A 20,208-nucleotide genomic window follows, 5' to 3' on the forward strand; every position below is an offset into this window, starting at 1 on the left:
ACTATCTCTATCATCATTACTCAATGCCTAGGTTTACCTCCAATGTACTCACATCCTACCTTACCTTTGTCTGTACACTATGCCTTGAATCTACGCTATCGTTCCCAGAAACCTGCTCCTTTTACTCTCTGTTCCGAACGTGCTAGACGGCCAGTTCGTATAGCCTTTAGCCGTACCCTTATCCTACTTCTCCTCTGTTGATGTAGAGGTTAATCCAAGTCCTGCAGTCCCAAGTTCCACTCCCCAGGTGCTCTCATTTGTTGACTTCTGTAACCGTAAAAGCCTTGGTTTCATGCATGTTAACATTAGAAGGCTACTCCCTAAGTTTGTTCTATTCACTGCTTTAGCACACTCTGCCAACCCGGATGTCTTAGTCGTGTCTGAATCCTGGCTTAGGAAAACCACCAAAAACACTGAAATCTCCATCGTTAACAAAAACATTTTCCACCAAGATAGAACTGCCAAAGGGGGTGGTGTTGCAATCTACTGCAAAGATAGCCTGCAGAGTTCTGTATTACTTTCCAAGTCTGTACCCAAACATTTCGAGCTTCTACTTCTAAAAATTCACATTTCAAGAAAGAAGTCTCTCACTGTTGCCGCTTGCTATAGACCTCCCTCTGCCCCCAGCTGTGCCCTCGATACCATATGTGAATTGATTGCCCCCCATCTATCTTCTGAGCTCGTGCTACTAGGTGACTTAAACTGGGACGTCCTTAACACCCCGGCCATCCTACAATCTAAGCTTGATGCCCTCAATCTCACACAAAATATCAATGAACCTACCAGGTACAACTCCAAATCTGTAAACACGGGCACCCTCATAGATGTCATCCTAACTAACTCGCCCTCCAAATACACCTCTGCTGTTTGCAAGATCTCAGCGATCACTGCCTCATTGCCTGCATCCGTAATGGGTCTGCAACCAAACGACCACCCCTCATCACTGTCAAACGCTCCCTAAAACACTTCTGCGAGCAGGCCTTTCTAATTGACCTGGCCGGGGTATCCTGGAATGACATTGACCTCATCCCGTCAGTAGATGATGACTGGCTATTCTTTGAAAGTGCCTTCCTCACCATCTTAAATAAGCATGCCCCATTCAACAAATGTAGAACTAGGAATAGATATAGTCCTTGGTTCACTCCAGACCTGTATGCCCTTGACCAGCACATGCTAATGTGTTCTGCATTAGCATCGAATAGCCCCCGTGATATGCAACTTTTCATGCAACTATTCAGGGAAATTAGGAACAAAGTAGTTAGGAAAGCTAAGGCTAGCTTTTTCAAACAGAAATTTGTTGCATCCTGTAGTACTTACTCAAAAACGTTCTGTGACACTGTAAAGTCCATGGAGAATAAGAGCACCTCCTCCCAGCTGCCCACTGCTCTGAGGCTAGGAAACACTTTCACCACCGATAAATCCACTATAATTGAGAATTTCAATAAGCATTTCTCTACGGCTGGCCATGCTTTCCACCTGGCTACCCCTACTCCGGTCAACTCACTGGCACCCTCCACAGCAACCCGCCAAAGCCCCCACCATTTCCCCTTTATCCAAATCCAGATAGCTGATGTTCTGAAAGAGCTGCAAAATCTGGACCCCTACAAATCAGCCGGGCTAGACAATCTGGAACCTCTCTTCCTAAAATTATCTGCCGAAATTGTTGCAACCCCTATTACTAGCCTGTTCAACCTCTCCTTCGTATCATCTGAGATTCCCAAAGATTGGAAAGTTGCCACGGTCATCCCCCTCTTCAAAGGGGGTGACACTCTAGACCCAAACTGCTACAGACCTATATCTATCCTGCCCTGTCTTTCTAAAGTCTTCGAAAGCCAAGTTAACAAACAGATTACTGACCATTTCGAATCACACCGTACCTTCTCTGCTATGCAATCTGGTTTCAAAGCTGGTCATGGGTGCACCTCAGCCATGCTCAAGGTCCTAAACGACATCATAAACACCATCGATAAGAGACATTACTGTGCAGCCGTATTCCTCGAACTGGCCAAGCCTTTCGACTCTGTCAATCACGACATTCTTATTGGCAGACTCGACAGCCTTGGTTTCTCAAATGATTGCCTCGCCTGGTTTACCAACTCTCTGATAGAGTTCAGTGTGTCAAATCGGCAGTCTCTATGGGGGTGCCACAGGGTTCAATCCTCGGGCCGACTCTCTTCCCTGTATATATCAACGATGTCGCTCTTGCTGCTGGTGATTCTCTGATCCACCTCTACGCAGACGACACCATTCTGTATACTTCTGGCCCTTCTTTGGACACTGTATGAACTAACCTCCAGACGAGCTTCAATGCCATACAACTCTCCTTCCGTGGCTCCAACTGCTCTTAAACGCAAATAAAACTAAATGCATGCTCTTCAACCGATCACTGCCCGCACCTGCTCGCCCGTCCAGCATCACTACTCTGGACGGCTCTGACTTAGAATACGTGAACAACTACAAATACCTAGGTGTCTGGTTAGACTGTAAACTCTCCTTCCAGACTCACATTAAGCATCTCCAATCCAAAATGAAATCTAGAATCGGCTTCCTATATCGCAACAAAGCATCCTTCACTCATGCTGCCAAACATACCCTCGTAAAACTGACCATCCTACCAATCCTCGACTTCGGTGATGTCATCTATAAAATAGCATCCAACACTACTCAACAAACTGGATGCAGTCTATCACAGTGCCATCCGTTTTGTCACCAAAGCTCCATACACTACCCACCATTGCGACCTGTACGCTCTCGTTGGTTGGCCCTCGCTTCATACTCGTCGCCAAACCCACTGGCTACAGGTTATCTACAAGTCTCTGCTAGGTAAAGCCCCACCTTATCTCAGATCACTGGTCACCATAGCACCACCCACTCGTAGCCCGCGCTCCAGCAGGTATATCTCACTGGTCACCCCCAAAGCCAATTCCTCATTTGGTCGTCTTTCCTTCCAGTTCTCTGCTGCCAATGACTGGAACGAATTGCAAAAATCTCTGAAGCTGGAGACTCATATCTCCCTCACTAACTTTAAGCACCAGCTGTCAGAGCAGCTCACAGGTCACTGCACCTGTACATAGATGGGCAGTGTACAGATGGGCTATCTACCTACCTCATCCCCATACTGTATTTATTTATTTATCTTGCTCCCTTGCACCCCAGAATCTCTACTTGCACATTCATCTTCTGCACATCTACCATTCCAGTGTTTAATCGCTATATTGTAATTACTTCGCCACCATGGCCTATTTATTGCCTTAACTCCCTTATCTTACCTCATTTCCACTCACTGTATATAGACTTTTTGTTTTCTTTGTTCTACTGTATTATTGACTGTATGTTTTGTTTATTCCATGTGTAACTCTGTTGTTGTATTGTGTCGAATTGCTACACTTTATCTTGGCCAGGTCGAAGTTGCAAATGAGAACTTGTTCTCAACTGGACTACCTGGTTAAATAAAGGTGTTCTCAACTGGACTACCTGGTTAAATAAAGCTGAAATAAATAATAAATAAATAACTGACCAGTGGATAAGATACTCACAAAGCCAGCACAGTGTTCACAGAAGGTGGGTTTGACGTAGGTGGTCTCTGTGAAGGTGTGGATGAAGCCCATCTTACAGTTGAGCAGAGAGCTGGCCTTCATGAAGTAGTCGATCATCTCTTCCCGGCTGATCTGCCCATCTCTGGAGGGAGGGAGAGGTGGGGAGGAGGAAGGGGAGAAGAGAGAAAGAGAGAGAGAGACAGAAAGGTCATCTGCTATTGGCCTAAAGAGCCGGGAACCCAGAAATACCAGGGAACCCGGGAATACAGACATTTTCATCTAAAATAAATGTGGTATAGAGAAAACGGGCCCACTGGTTGCTGTCTAGGTTACAGAGAGCTGGTAGTCCCATCAACCAAACTACCAGCAGTGAAACAGGGAAGGGACTCAGGGGGTACGCTCATTTGGTATAGAGCAGAAACACCTACCTGACAGCCTCCCCTCCCAAATATACCCTCCTAGCCACTACGGCAAAACAACCAACAACAACAAAAAGATCACAACTCCTGCAGCTCTGTCGCACGCTGGGTTTGTACATAGTCAATGGTAGGCTTTGTGGGGACTCTTACGGTAGGTACACCTATAACTCATCTCTTGGCAGTAGTACTGTAGATGACTTTATCACTGACCTCAACCCAGAGTCTCTCAGAGCGTTCACAGTCAGCCCACTGACACCCCTATCAGACCACAGCAAAATCAGTCTATTTGAACAGAGTAATACTCAATCATGAGGCATCAAAGCCAAAGGAACTGCATAATATTAAGAAATACTATAGAAGGCAGGTAGTGTAGAAACCTACCAAAAAACTGTTAGGAAACAAATTCCTGGACATAATGTTTCACTGTAATCGTGAAGGTAGCAGAAAACCTAAACAGTATATTTGACCTCTAAGCTCCCATATCAAATCAAAAGATTAAGCAGACAACTGAAGAAAATAAACAACAATGACAAATGGTTTGATGAAGAATGCAAAAACAAATTGAAGGAAGAAACAAACAACACAAAGAGTTATCTATCCAAAACAGAGATGTATGGATAAACCACTTCACCAATCTATTTGGCTCCATAACAAAGAACCAACAGCAAAAACATATACATAAATGTCGAGTCTCATAGCAAAGGGTCTGAATACTTATGTAGATAAATGTCGAGTCTCATAGCAAAGGGTCTGAATACTTATGTAGATAAATGTCGAGTCTCATAGCAAAGGGTCTGAATACTTATGTAGATAAATGTCGAGTCTCATAGTAAAGGGTCTGAATACTTATGTAGATACATGTCGAGTCTCATAGCAAAGGGTCTGAATACTTATGTAGATAAATGTCGAGTCTCATAGCAAAGGGTCTGAATACTTATGTAGATAAATGTTGAGTCTCATAGCAAAGGGTCTGAATACTTATGTAGATAAATGTCGAGTCTCATAGCAAAGGGTCTGAATACTTATGTAGATAAATGTCGAGTCTCATAGCAAAGGGTCTGAATACTTATGTAGATAAATGTCGAGTCTCATAGCAAAGGGTCTGAATACTTATGTAGATAAATGTCGAGTCTCATAGTAAAGGGTCTGAATACTTATGTAGATAAATGTCGAGTCTCATAGTAAAGGGTCTGAATACTTGTGTAGATAAATGTCGAGTCTCATAGTAAAGGGTCTGAATACTTATGTAGATAAATGTCGAGTCTCATAGCAAAGGGTCTGAATACTTATGTAGATAAATGTCGAGTCTCATAGCAAAGGGTCTGAATACTTATGTAGATAAAGTATATATATATTTTTGTTATATATATTTTTTTTACAAACGTTTAAAAACTGTTTTTGATTTGTCATTATGGGATATTGTGTGTAGATTGAGTATTTATTTTGTAATAAGGCTGTAACGTAACAAAATGTGGGAAAAGACAAGGGGTCTGAATACTTTCTGAAGGCACGGTACATCAACGAATTGGCGAGGGCTCTAGAACAATCTGCAGCATCCGGCCTCATGGTATTCCAAATAATAGTAATAGTTGCCAGGACCACAAATACAAATTCCATCTAGACATCGTTGTCCTAGAGCACCCAAAAAAACGATACATACCTCGGCCTAAACATCAGCGCCATGGGTAACTTCCACAAAGCTGTGAACGGTCTGAGAGACAAGGCAAGAAGGACCTTCTATACCATCAAAAGGAACATAAAATTCGACATACTAATTAGGATCTGGCTAAAAAAAAAATACTTGAATCAGTTATAGAACCCATTTCCCTTTATGGTTGTGAGGTCTGGGGTCCGCTCACCAAACAAGAATTCACAAAATAGAACTAACACCAAATTGAGACTCTGCATGCAGATTTCTGCAACAACAACTAAAAATCCTCTGTGTACAACGTAAAACACCAAATAATGCATTCAGAGGAGAATTAGGCCGATGCACATTATCAAAACCCTTTTAAAGAACTGTTCAATTCTACAACCACCAACAAGGAAGGGATTCCCAAACCTTCCATAACAAAGCCATCACCTACAGAGAGATGAACCTGGAGAAGAGCCCCCTAAGCAAGCTGGTCCTGGGGCTCTGTTCACAAACACAAACAGACCCCACAAAAGCCCCAGGACAGCAACACAATTAGACCCAACTAAATCATGAGAAAACAAAAAGATAATTACTTGACACAATGGAAAGAATTAACAAAAGAACTGTGCAAACTAGAATGCTATTTGGCCCTAAACAGAGAGTACACAGCGGCAGAATACCTGACCACTGTGACTGACCCAAACTTAAGGAAAACTTTGACTATGTACAGACTCAGTAAGCATAGCATTGCTATTGAGAAAGGGTGCAGTAGGCAGACATGGCTCTCAAGAGAAGACAGGCTATGTGCCCACTGCCCACAAAATGAGGTGGAAACTAAGCTGCACTTCCTAACCTCCTGCCAAATGTATGACCATATTAGAGACACATATTTCCCTCAGATTACACAGATCCACAAAGAATTCTAAAACAAATCAAATGTTGATAAACTCCCATATCTACTGGGTGAAATACCACAGTGTGCCATCACAGCAGCAAGATTTGTGACCTGTTGTCACAAGAAAAGGGCAACCAGTGAAGAACAAACACCATTGTAAATACAAATACCTATATTTATGTATTTTCCTTTTGTACTTTAACTATTTGCACATCGATACAACACTGTATATAGACATAATACGACATTTGAAATGTCTCTATTCCTTTGGAACTGTGTGTAATGTTTACTGTTCATTTTTGTTTATTTCACTTTTGTTTATTATATATTTCACATGCTTTGGCAATGTAAACATGTGTTTCCCATGACAATAAAGCCCCTTGAACTGAATTGAGAGGAGGGAGGGGGGAAAGGAGGGAGGGGGAGGAGAGTGAGAGAGGGAGCAAGAGCAAGAGGGAGAGAGAGCAAGACGGAGAGGAAGAGAGAGCAAGATGGAGAGGAAGCGAGAGCGAGCGAGACGGAGAAAGAGCGAGAGCGGGAGGGAGACGGAGAGGAAGAGAGAGCGAGACGGAGAGAGAGGAAGAGAGAGCAAGAGGGAGAGAGCGAGGCGGAGAGAGAGAGCGAGAGAGCAAGAGGGAGAGAGCGAGGCGGAGAGAGAGAGCGAGACGGAGAGAGAGAGCGAGACGGAGAGAGAGAGAGAGAGAGCGAGACGGAGAGAGAGAGCGAGACGGAGAGAGAGAGCGAGACGGAGAGAGAGAGCGAGACGGGAGAGAGAGAGCGAGAGAGGAAGAGGGAGAGAGCGAGACGGAGAGAGAGAGCGAGACGGAGAGAGAGAGCGAGACGGAGAGAGAGAGCGAGACGGAGAGAGAGAGCGAGACGGAGCGAGAGAGCGAGACGGAGCGAGAGAGCGAGACAGAGCGAGAGGGAGAGGAAGAATGAAAGAGAGCGAGGAAGAGAGCGAGAGGGAGGGAGAGCGAGAGGAATGGAGGGAGAGCGAGAGGAATGGAGGGAGAGCGATAGGGAGAGAGAGCGATAGGGAGAGAGAGCGATAGGGAGAGAGAGCGATAGGGAGAGAGAGCGATAGGGAGAGAGAGCGATAGGGAGAGAGAGCGATAGGGAGAGAGAGCGAGAGGAATGGAGGGAGAGCGAGAGGAATGGAGGGAGAGCGATAGGGGGAGAGAGCGATAGGGAGAGAGAGCGATAGGAGAGAGAGCGATAGGGAGAGAGAGCGATAGGGAGAGAGAGCGATAGGGAGAGAGAGCGATAGGGAGAGAGAGCGAGAGGAATGGAGGGAGAGCGAGAGGAATGGAGGGAGAGCGATAGGGAGAGAGAGCGATAGGAGAGAGAGAGCGATAGAGAGAGAGAGCGATAGAGAGAGAGAGCGATAGGGAGAGAGAGCGATAGGGAGAGAGAGCGATAGGGAGAGAGAGCGAGACGGAGAGAGAGCGAGACGGAGAGAGAGCGAGACGGAGAGAGAGCGAGACGGAGAGAGAGCGAGACGGAGAGAGAGCGAGACGGAGAGAGAGCGAGACGGAGAGAGAGCGAGAGGGAGAGAGAACGATAGGGAGAGAGAACGATAGGGAGAGAGAGCGAGACGGAGCGAGAGGGAGCGAGAGGAAGAATGAAAGAGAGCGAGAGTGAGGGAGAACAAGCGAGGGCAGAAGGGAGAGCGGAAGGGAGGGAGAGCGAGAGGGAGGGAGAGAGCGAGAGGGAGGGAGAGAGCGAGACGGGGGGAGAGAGCGAGCAAGGGCGGAAGGGAGAAGGAGCGAGAGGGAGGGAGAGCGAGGGAGGGAGAGCAAGGCGAGAGGAAGAGAGAGCGAGAGGGAGAGCGATGGAGAGCGATAGGGAACGAGAGCGAGGGGGATGAGAGAGAGGGGGATGAGAGAGAGTGAGCGAGAGGGAAAGGGAGCGAGAGAGTGAGAGCGAGAGGGAGGGAGTGAGAGGGAGAGGGAGCGAGAGCGAGCGAGAGGGAGGGATAGAGAGCAAGAGGGAGGGATAGAGAGCAAGAGGGCGGAATAGAGAACAAGAGGGCGGAATAGAGAGCAAGAGGGCGGAATAGAGAGCAAGAGGGAGAGCAAGAGTGAGAGGGATGGAGAGCGGGAGGGAGGGGGAGGGATAGAGAGCAAGAGGGAGAGCGAGAGGGATAGAGAGAGCGAGAGAGATAGAGAGAGCGGAAGGGAAAGAGGGAGAGCGGAAGGGAAAGAGGGAGAGCGGAAGGGAGAGAGGGAGAGCTGAAGGGAGAGAGGGAGAGCGGAAGGGAGAGAGGGAGAGCGGGAAGGGAGAGAGGGAGAGCGGGAAGGGAGAGAGGGAGAGCGGGAAGGGAAAGAGGGAGAGCGGAAGGGAGAGTGGAAGGGAGGGAGAGCGAGGGAGAGAGCGAGAGGGAGGGAGAGAGCGAGAGGGAGGGAGAGAGCGAGAGGGAGGGAGAGAGCGAGCAAGGGCGGAAGGGAGAGGGAGCGAGAGGGAGGGAGAGCGAGGGAGGGAGAGCAAGACGAGAGGAAGAGAGAGCGAGAGGGAGAGCGATGGAGAGCGATAGGGAACGAGAGCGAGAGGGATGAGAGAGAGGGGGAGGAGAGAGAGTGAGCGAGAGGGAAAGGGAGCGAGAGAGTGAGAGCGAGGGAGCGAGAGCGAGAGGGAGAGGGAGCGAGAGCGAGAGGGAGAGGGAGCGAGAGCGAGAGGGAGGGATAGAGAGCAAGAGGGAGGGATAGAGAGCAAGAGGGAGGGATAGAGAGCAAGAGGGAGGGATAGAGAGCAAGAGGGAGGGATAGAGAGCAAGAGGGAGGGATAGAGAGCAAGAGGGAGGGATAGAGAGCAAGAGGGAGGGATAGAGAGCAAGAGGGAGGGATAGAGAGCAAGAGGGAGGGATAGAGAGCAAGAGGGAGGGATAGAGAGCAAGAGGGAGAGCAAGAGTGAGAGGGATGGAGAGCGGGAGGGGAGAGAGAGAGAGGGAGGGATAGAGAGCAAGAGGGAGAGCGAGAGGGATAGAGAGAGCGAGAGGGATAGAGAGGGATAGAGAGAGCGAGAGCGGGGGAAAGCGGGAGAAAGCGGGAGAGCGGGGGAAAGCGGAAGGGAAAGAGGGAGAGCGGAAGGGAAAGAGGGAGAGCGGAAGGGAAAGCGGGAGAGCGGAAGGGAGAGAGGGAGAGCGGAAGGGAGAGAGGGAGAGCGGAAGGGAGAGAGGGAGAGCGGAAGGGAGAGAGGGAGAGCGGAAGGGAGAGAGGGAGAGAGGGAGAGAGGAGAGCGGGGGAAAGCGGGAGAGCGGGGGAAAGCGGAAGGGAAAGAGGGAGAGCGGAAGGGAAAGAGGGAGAGCGGAAGGGAAAGAGGGAGAGCGGAAGGGAAAGAGGGAGAGCGGAAGGGAGAGAGGGAGAGCGGAAGGGAGAGAGGGAGAGCGGAAGGGAGAGAGGGAGAGCGGAAGGGAGAGAGGAAGAGAGAGGGAGAGAGGGAGAGCGGAAGGGAGAGGGAGAGCGGAAGGGAGAGAGCGGAAGGGAAAGAGGGCGAGTGGAAGGGAAAGAGGGAGAGCGGAAGGGAAAGAGGGAGAGCGGAAGGGAAAGAGGGAGAGCGGAAGGGAAAGAGGGAGAGCGGAAGGGAGAGAGCGGAAGGGAGAGAGCGGAAGGGAAAGAGGGCGAGTGGAAGGGAAAGAGGGAGAGCGGAAGGGAAAGAGGGAGAGCGGAAGGGAAAGAGGGAGAGCGGAAGGGAAAGAGGGAGAGCGGAAGGGAAAGAGGGAGAGCGGAAGGGAAAGAGGGAGAGCGGAAGTGAGAGAGAAGGAGAGCAGAAGGGAGAGGGAAGGAGAGAGAGGGAACGAGAGCGAGAGGTCGGGATAGAGAGCAAGAGGGAGGGATAGAGTAAAAGGGAGAGAGAGAAAACGAGAGGGAAGGGAGAGAGGGAGAGCGGAAGGGAGAGAGGAAGGGTGGGAGGGAGAGCGGAAGGGAGAGAGGGAGGGAGAGAGGGAGGGAGAGCGGAAGGGAGAGAGGGAGAGCGGAAGGGAAAGAGGGAGAGCGGAAGGGAGAGAGGGAGGGAGAGAGGGAGGGAGGGAGAGCGGAAGGGAAAGAGGGAGAGCGGAGGGGAAAGAGGGAGAGCGGGAGGGAAAGAGGGGAGAGGGCGGGATAGGAAGAGGGCGGGATAGAGAGCAAGAGGGCGGGATAGAGAGCAAGAGGGCGGGATAGAGAGCAAGAGGGCGGGATAGAGAGCAAGAGGGAGGGATAGAGAGCAAGAGGGAGGGATAGAGAGCAAGAGGGAGGGATAGAGAGAGAGTGAGGGATAGAGAGAGGAGGGGGATAGAGAGAGTGAGGGGGATAGAGAGAGTGAGGGGGATAGAGAGAGTGAGGGGGATAGAGAGAGTGAGGGGGATAGAGAGAGTGAGGGGGATAGAGAGAGTGAGGGGGATAGAGAGAGTGAGGGGGATAGAGAGATGAGGGGGATAGAGAGTGAGGGGGATAGAGAGAGTGAGGGGGATAGAGAGAGTGAGGGGCATAGAGAGAGTGATAGAGAGAGAGAGGGAGCAAGAGGGAGGGAGAGCAAGAGGGAGAGAGAGAGAGGGAGAGAGAGAGAGAGCAAGAGCGAGAGGGAGAAATGGAGAGCGAGAATGAGGGGGAGAGAGGAAGAGAGAGTGAGGGAAAAGAGATAATGAGATGATTAACAAGATGTGTCTCTTTCCTGATCTAATGGTGTAATACTATAACATATATGGTAAAAATATCAGTTATCAGTGACTGTTGCTACGTAGCCTACGGTTACAATATCAGTTATAAGTGACAGTTGCTACGTAGCCTACGGTTACAATATCAGTTATGTGACTGTTGCTACATAACCTACGGTTACAATATCAGTTATAAGTGACTGTTGCTACGTAGCCTACGGTTACAATATCAGTTATGTGACTGTTGCTACATAACCTACGGTTACAATATCAGTTATATGTGACTGTTGCTACGTAGCCTACGGTTACAATATCAGTTATATGTGACTGTTGCTACGTAGCCTATGGTTACAATATCAGTTATATGTGACTGTTGCTACGTAGCCTACGGTTACAATATCAGTTATTCGTGACTCTTGCTACGTGGCCTACGGTTACAATATCAGTTATTCGTGATTGTTGCTACGTGGCCTACGGTTACAATATCAGTTATTCGTGACTGTTGCTACATAGCCTACGGTTACAATATCAGTTATTTGTGACTGTTGCTACGTGGCCTACGGTTACAATATCAGTTATTCGTGATTGTTGCTACGTGGCCTACGGTTACAATATCAGTTATTCGTGACTGTTGCTACATAGCCTACGGTTACAATATCAGTTATTCGTGATTGTTGCTACGTAGCCGATGGTTAACAGTTGCTGGGATGCTGCTTTTGTCTCTCACTGGTTTTTGTCCAGTTCTCCAAACTTGCTGAGGTAGGGGAAGTTGTTCCTGATGATCTCAAACTCCTCCCTGGAGATGTGACCGTCCCCGTCAGTGTCAAAGTTCTTGAAGACAGACTGTAACCGAGGAAACACACATCACCATAGCATATCAAAACAGAGTACTACGGTTGTCATGACTGGGACTCATTGTGTATTAATAACAGGGTAGCTGTGAGGATAACGACTATGTTCCAAGCCAATTACATGGCCTCAACAAGTTGTAATTAGCCATCAATTGGATGCGAGTTGAACCAGACTAAATGCTGCGCTCACCATTGAGGACAGCATTCAATCTGTTTAAACCAGGCTAGATGTGAGAATCATAGCGTAACGTACATCCACCATCTTCTCTATGTGTTTGTTGATGACCGCAGGGTCGGCTTTGGGCTTCACCGACGCAGCCCACTCGTCAATCATCGATGGCTGGGGGGCAGGCGCGGGGGAGGAGCCGGAGTTCTGCCAAACCAATGAAAAGACGGGAACATAAAGCAATGACTTATAAAGCGGAAATTGTTGTCATTTCAGCAAAGATAGTTCTGGGAAGAGAGAGTTCCCAAACGAGAGAGTTCTCCAGAGACTTCCTAGAAGCAATGAAAGTTGAGAACAACAGTGTTTAAGTCACATGATTAGGTTTCCTATAAGCTGTACAATAAGAACTGCGTTTCCTATAAACTATAACAAGAATACGTTGACTTCCTATATGAGTTATAAGAACACATAGAAGAAGTTCAATAAGATATGAGTTATAAGAACACATAGAAGAAGTTCAATAAGATAAGTTATAAGAACACATAGAAGAAGTTCAATAAGATATAAGAACACATAGAATAAGTTCAATAAGATATGAGTTATAAGAACACATAGAAGAAGTTCAATAAGATAAGTTATAAGAACACATAGAAGAAGTTCAATAAGATATAAGAACACATAGAATAAGTTCAATAAGATATGAGTTATGAGAACACATAGAATAAGTTCAATAAGATATGAGTTATGAGAACACATAGAATAAGTTCAATAAGATATGAGTTATAAGAACACATAGAAGAAGTTCAATAAGATATGAGTTATAAGAACACATAGAAGAAGTTCAATAAGATATGAGTTATGAGAACACATAGAATAAGTTCAATAAGATATGAGTTATAAGAACACATAGAAGAAGTTCAATAAGATATAAGTTATAAGAACACATAGAAGAAGTTCAATAAGATATGAGTTATAAGAACACATAGAAGAAGTTCAATAAGATATAAGTTATAAGAACACAGAAGAAGTTCAATAAGATATAAGTTATAAGAACACATAGAAGAAGTTCAATAAGATATAAGAACACATAGAAGAAGTTCAATAAGATATGAGTTATAAGAACACATAGAAGAAGTTCAATAAGATATAAGTTATAAGAACACATAGAAGAAGTTCAATAAGATATAAGTTATAAGAACACATAGAAGAAGTTCAATAAGATATAAGTTATAAGAACACATAGAAGAAGTTCAATAAGATATAAGAACACAGAAGAAGTTCAATAAGATATAAGAACACAGAAGAAGTTCAATAAGATATGAGTTATAAGAACACATAGAAGAAGTTCAATAAGATATAAGTTATAAGAACACATAGAAGTTCAATAAGATATAAGCTGGAAGAACACATTGGCCCCTATTGGCCCCTAGCTCTCACCGCCGGTTTAGCACTGCGTGGCTCTTTCTGTAGAGACAACTGGTAGATCTCCTCTTCTGTGTGGTACTGGTCCAGAGACACCTGCAAAACATGACAACTTGATGAATATAGCTACTGCATGTGGATACCATGACAACAGAGGAGAGGAGGAGAAGAATGTATTGTTGTTTCCAGAGGATCACAGCTCTCTCTCATATCGAATAAATAATCATGGAATCATTTTCCTTTTAAGGATGATGAATAAACCTAAAGAAATGTATTGATTGGACGAGGAGGCTTAAAGCCTGTTTGGCGAGTTAACATTGGCTCTCCACAGTAAACCGTATTGCCATGGTTTCACAGACGTATTGACTTTTAACTCCATCTTCTAACATCTATCCAAACGAAGGCTGAAGTTGAATAAACCGTATAAAGCCAGTGAATTATATGATTGAGTATCGACCACTTCCACAGGTGTCCTTCAACTCATTAAATGATTGTCAACAGAGTCTCTAATTTTAAAAAAAGAAAGCACACAGAGCATATTTTGCAATTAAAAAATACCCTGTCCACATTCAACCCACCAATTATCATTTTAGTTCGTCATAACTTAAATCCTGCTATATGGCAGCTAATTTTGGGGACCCCCTTCCAATTTCAAATATACATCATGGGATAATTGCCCCACTGAAATTTTACACCTGGAATTTTGTAAAAATATTCTAGGTGTGTACAGAAATACCTAACCTAACACACTGTGATCCAGAATGTTATCATCACAAATCTTTCTTATTCAAACACCGCACCCCCTCAACCATCAATAACCAAATTCAAACCAATAGAAATCTATAACCAAAATACAAGCACTAATTATTGGCTAAATTAAATTACATTTCATCACAAACTTCAATGTTACCAAATTATAAATATAGATTTCAAAATAGCACAACACCCCGTCAAGATGAAAGAATTCAAACAAACGAAGACATGAACAATGTAAAGACTGATCTTAGCCTGGCCAAAGAGACATGGCGCCATTAAAAAACATGGACGGTCAGATGAACTAGAGAATGATCAGCATGTCCTCCACTGCTCCAATCAGAGGTTTAAATCTCCTGAAATTTGAAGAAAGAATGGATTTGTTGAACTACCAGTTCAGGAGAGAATCTGCATTATTTTAGGAGAAAACGTAGACATATTGCTGCAGATTAAACCCTGGCCTGTCATAATATTAGACACACAATAGCCATGTCATACACATGAGGCCTTGAATATTTCATTTCTCAACTGTTACCTGATTATTCTATTTGATGTGTATAAATTGTATTTGTTGATATACACTATATATACAAAAGTTTGTGGATTTGCCTATTTCAGCCACACCTGTTGCTGACAGGTCTGAAAACAATCGAGCACACAGCCATGCAATCTCCATAGACAAACATTGACAGGAGAATGGCCCGTACTGAAGAGCTCAGTGACTTTCAAAGTGGCACTGTCATAGGATGCCACCTTTCCAACAAAATCAGTTCGTCAACATTTCTGCCCTGCTTTGGAATGTGATGTTTGACGAGCAGGTACAAAACATTCAAGAACACCTCCTCTTTCCATGACATAGACTGACCAGGTGAACAAGATGTCACTCGTTAAATCCACTTCAACCAGTGTAGATAGAGGGGAGGAGACGGGTTAAATATGTATTTTTAAGCCTTGAGACACGGATTGTGTCTGTGTGCCATTCAGATGGTGAATGGGCAAGACAAAAGATTTAAATGCCTTTGAACGGGATATGGTACTAGGTACCAGGCGCACCGGTTTGTGTCAAGAACTGCAACACTGCTGGGTTTTTCACGCTCAACAGTTTCCCGTGTGTATCAAGAATGGTCCACCACCCAAAGGACATCCAGCCAACTTGACACAACAGTGGGAAGCATTGGAGTCAACATGGGCCAGCATCCCTGTGGAACGCTTTCAACACCATGTGGAGTCCGTGCAACTCAAACAGCACCTGGCGGTATCGATCTCCCTCTAGATAACCGGGCTAATAAAGGCACCTGACAGGAAATCAACCTTTACATATCCCAATAGGAAGTGGGTGATAGGAGGTTGAATCATGAATGGCAATTAAGAATGTGTGTGTGTGTGTGTGTGTGTGAGAGAGAGAGACAGAGAGAGACAGAAAGTCTACCCACAGACGTCAGCTCAATGTCTAGATTTGATTTACATTTGGTTGAGTTGTCAACTAACGTGAATCCAACATTAATGTCACCATGTCATTAGATTTAGGTTAAGTGCTGGGTGAAAAAAAACAACACTAAATTCCCTTATGTTATGACACGTTGTTTTTGGATGTTGAATTTTAATGGAAACAATGTTGATTCAACCAGTTTTTGCCCACTGGGTAGCTGAAAACCAGAAATAGAGAATAGTTTTTCACTGTGCAAGCCAGAGTGCAGTACACCTTTGGATCTTAGCCAGAAGAACACACAGGAATCATGAGAGTATTCACTATCACTTTTCACTGGAATGGAAATGACAATATCACAGTCTAACGGTGTAAAATAAGCATTATCATCAGAGGAACAGAAGGGGGAATACATTTGAATAGCAGAAATCTGAATGCCCTTTCGAGGTAGTCATTAGCTATTTCCCAGTGGAACCTATTGGAATTTGCAATTCCTATTAGGCCATCAAGCTCCCTCTCCATCCTTGCACTCCCAACAGGTCACTTTCAATATATTCCCTAATTTTGAGTGACAGTCCTCCTCCTAGCCACACACCATCATTGATTCTATCTATGCATCTGGAATTAGATCTCTCTCTCTCTCTCTCTCTCTCTCCAGCTCTCTCTCTCCAGCTCTCTCTCTCCAGCTCTCTCTCTCCAGCTCTCTCTCTCTCTCCAGCTCTCTCTCTACAGCTCTCTCTCCAGCTCTCTCTCCAGCTCTCTCTCCAGCTCTCTCTCTCCAGCTCTCTCTCTCCAGCTCTCTCTCTCCAGCTCTCTCTCTCCAGCTCTCTCTCTCTCTCCAGCTCTCTCTCTCTCTCCAGCTCTCTCTCTCTCTCCAGCTCTCTCTCTCTCCAGCTCTCTCTCTCTCTCTCTCTCTCCAGCTCTCTCTCTCTCTCTCTAGCTCTCTCTCTCTCTCTAGCTCTCTCTCTCTCTAGCTCTCTCTCGCTCTCCAGCTCTCTCTCTCTCTCCAGCTCTCTCTCTAGCTCTCTCTCTCTCTCATAAAATACATTCTTAAGTTCCAACCTCTCTCTCTCATTAACATTTTCTTGGAAGTCCTTAACTGAAGGTAATTCCTGCATACATAACCATATTATTTCATTGTCAATTATGCATATTCTTGTATGTTCTCTAGTTCACCATGGTAATAGATAATTGCCAGAGGTTTGCAAACTCGGCAAGACAGCACAAACAGATCTGGGACCAGGCTGTGAGACACTAACCGTAAGTAGGTTAAGTAGGTCTGTGTTGGCATCGATGCTGGGTGGCGTGGTCTGGATCAGAGCCAACTCCTGGAGGATAACATACAGCTGTTGGCTCTTGGCCAGGTTGACCCTGCTCTTGTCAGGGTCGGCCCAGTCGGACAGCGCCACGTGCACGGCGATCAGATCCTTGAGGTGCACGCCCAGGATAGGAAAACGGAAGCCTGTGCAGTCGGAGAAGCGACGTCGGTACTGGCTGTAGTTGCCGCACGACGTCACCAGTTCGATCAGGCTGTTGAACACCTGAGGGGATGGATGGAGGAGGGAGGAAGGGTGAAGGAGAAGAGGATGGGGCATATGTGGGTTAATGTGTGCTAACGTTTCTAAATCCTTTCTGTTTTCAGATCGTAATAGTGGTGGTAACACCAAGTTGTTTGTAAAGCGATAGCATGGAGTGTAGATAAGGCATGAGATGTTAGTTCACCTTGTTGGTCTCGTTGCTGATGTGTGATTGGGTGTCTTTGAGGCGAGATATAGAGCTGTTACTGAGCCCCCCCACCACGGCCATCAGAGTGTTGAAGTTCTGAAGCTGGAGCAGTTTCTACGGGAGAGAGATGAGAAGATGGAGAGAGATGTACTGTTTTACCCCTCCTACTTTCCTTAGTTTGCTACTGTACCTGAATTCCACATGATTAACTAGCCTAGACCTACCTGAACTCCAAATGATTAACTAGCCTAGACCTACCTGAACACCTACCTGAACTCCAAATGATTAACTAGCCTAGACCTACCTGAACTCCAAATGATTAACTAGCCTAGACCTACCTGAACTCCAAATGATTAACTAGCCTAGACCTACCTGAACTCCAAATGATTAACTAGCCTAGACCTACCTGAACTCCAAATGATTAACTAGCCTAGACCTACCTGAACTCCAAATGGTTAACTAGCCTAGACCTACCTGAACTTAAAATGATTAACTAGCCTAGACCTACCTGAACTCTAAATGATTAACTAGCCTAGACCTACCTGAACTTCAAGTGATTAACAGACAGAAAAATGTAAACATTCAGAGAGAGACATGCTGCACTGTGTGAGAGAAACATCAAGAGAGAGAGACATGGGGAAAAAAGGGAAGTAAGAGCCAGTGACAACAAAGATTTAAGAGAGACTGAGGAGGAGAAGTGGGAGAGAGATTGATAAGGAGCCAGGAGAAGAAGAGAGAGAGAGAAATCAGAGGGAGAGGGGAGTGGATAGACACAACAAAAAACCTGGGAAGGTCACACACACACACACACACACACACACACAGAGAAGCAATAAGAGGCGCTCCTTGGCTACACTAGAATATTGCAGGGTCTAATAATACCATTGAAACAGTAGGCAGAGCAGCACACATTCTAATCATTGTGTCACCGTTACAGTAGTACTTTGTGAATGGAGCTCCGTAGGGGCAAAGCCTTGCCCTTCAGCCCACATGACATCCAGTGAAAATCAATGGGGTCGCAGCTGTTTGGAAGGACTGCCAGCGGGCATTATTTGGTTAAGCTCATATACCCGCCCGGTCGCTCCAATCAATGGGCAAAGCTCTGTGGTAGCCTTTCAGGCTGGAGGCTCTACTAAACTGCTGTATAAAGACCGACTAACAGTGACACTGACTAACAGTGAAAGGTATCAATAGCACAGGGAATATCAGCGTCCCTTGTCGATATGCCGAAGCGTTCCACTGTGTGACATAAGTGATGTTCTGCATTAAAGCTGTCTGTGTGAGGCATTGTAACAAACAACTTAATGATGGGCATATACAATAACTGATGTACAGTGGGGCAAAAAAGTATTTAGTCAGCCACCAATTGTGCAAGTTCTCCCACTTCAAAAGATGAGAGGCCTGTAATTTTCATCATAGGTACACTTCAACTATGACAGACAAAATGAGAAAAAAGAATCCAGAAAATCACATTGTAGGATTTTTAATGAATTTATTTGCAAATTATGGTGTAAAATAAGTATTTGGTCAATAACAAAAGTTTCTCAATACTTTGTTATATACCCTTTGTTGGCAATGACAGAGGTCAAACGTTTTCACACACTGTTGCTGGTATTTTGGCCCATTCCTCCATGCAGATCTCCTCTAGAGCAGTGATGTATGGGGCTGTTGCTGGGCAACACAGACTTTCAACTCCATCCAAAGATTTTCTATGGGGTTGAGATCTGGAGACTGGCTAGGCCACATCAGGACCTTGAAATGCTTCTTACGAAGCCACTCCTTCGTTGCCGGGCAATGTGTTTGGGATCATTGCCATGCTGAAAGACCCAGCCACGTTTCATCTTCAATGCCCTTGCTGATGGAAGGAGGTTTTCACTCAAAATCTCACAATACATGGCCCCATTCATTCTTTCCTTTACACGGATCAGTCGTCCTGGTCCCTTTGCAGAAAAACAGCCCCAAAGCATGATGTTTCCACCCCCATGCTTCACAGTAGGTATGGTGTTCTTTGGATGCAACTCAGCATTCTTTGTCCTCCAAACACGACGAGTTGAGTTTTTACCAAAAAGTTATATTTTGGTTTCATCTGACCATATGACATTCTCCCAATCTTCTTCTGGATCATCCAAATGCTCTCTAGCAAACTTCAGACGGGCCTGGACATGTACTGGCTTAAGCAGGGGGACACGTCTGGCACTGCAGGATTTGAGTCCCTGGCAGCGTAGTGTGTTACTGATGGTAGGTTTTGTTACTTTGGTCCCAGCTTTCTGCAGGTCATTCACTAGATCCCCCCGTGTGGTTCTAGGATTTTTGCTCACCGTTCTTGTGATCATTTTGACCCCACGGGGTGAGATCTTGCGTGGAGCCCCAGATCGAGAGAGATTATCAGTGGTCTTGTATGTCTTCCATTTCCTAATAATTGCTCCCACAGTTGATTTCTTCAAACCAAGCTGCTTACCTATTGCAGATTCACTCTTCCCAGCCTGGTGCAGGTCTACAATTTTGTTTCTGGTGTCCTTTGACAGCTCTTTGGTCTTGGCCATAGTGGAGTTTGGAGTGTGCCTGTTTGAGGTTGTGGACAGGTGTCTTTTATACTGATAACAAGTTCAAACAGGTGCCATTAATACAGGTAACGAGTGGAGGACAGAGGAGCCTCTTAAAGAAGAAGTTACAGGTCTGTGAGAGCCAGAAATCTTGCTTGTTTGTAGGTGACCAAATACTTATTTTCCCCCATAATTTGCAAATAAAT

The 20,208-nt window shown here is 45.7% G+C and overlaps 1 protein-coding gene across 4 annotated transcripts in view; it reads right to left on the reverse strand.

The window, feature by feature from the left end:
• Positions 1 to 20,208, reverse strand: part of LOC112214780 (RAS guanyl-releasing protein 2) — a 63,839-nt gene that overhangs the window by 16,439 nt on the left and 27,192 nt on the right. For all 4 annotated transcript variants that reach the window (XR_006078950.1, XM_042298403.1, XM_024373793.2 and 1 more), the window contains exons 8-13: positions 17,457 to 17,573; positions 16,994 to 17,275; positions 13,571 to 13,651; positions 12,221 to 12,340; positions 11,844 to 11,959; positions 3,537 to 3,678 (exon numbers count right to left, since the gene is read on the reverse strand). Coding sequence is in view for 3 of the 4 variants with exons in the window: in XM_042298403.1 (XP_042154337.1) it covers positions 3,537 to 3,678; positions 11,844 to 11,959; positions 12,221 to 12,340; positions 13,571 to 13,651; positions 16,994 to 17,275; positions 17,457 to 17,573 (858 nt within the window). In the remaining variant the exon portion in view is untranslated. The remainder of the gene's footprint in view (positions 1 to 3,536; positions 3,679 to 11,843; positions 11,960 to 12,220; positions 12,341 to 13,570; positions 13,652 to 16,993; positions 17,276 to 17,456; positions 17,574 to 20,208) is intronic.

The sequence above is a fragment of the Oncorhynchus tshawytscha genome, linkage group LG15, assembly GCF_018296145.1.
Source record: "Oncorhynchus tshawytscha isolate Ot180627B linkage group LG15, Otsh_v2.0, whole genome shotgun sequence".
Taxonomy (NCBI): Eukaryota; Metazoa; Chordata; class Actinopteri; order Salmoniformes; family Salmonidae; genus Oncorhynchus; species Oncorhynchus tshawytscha.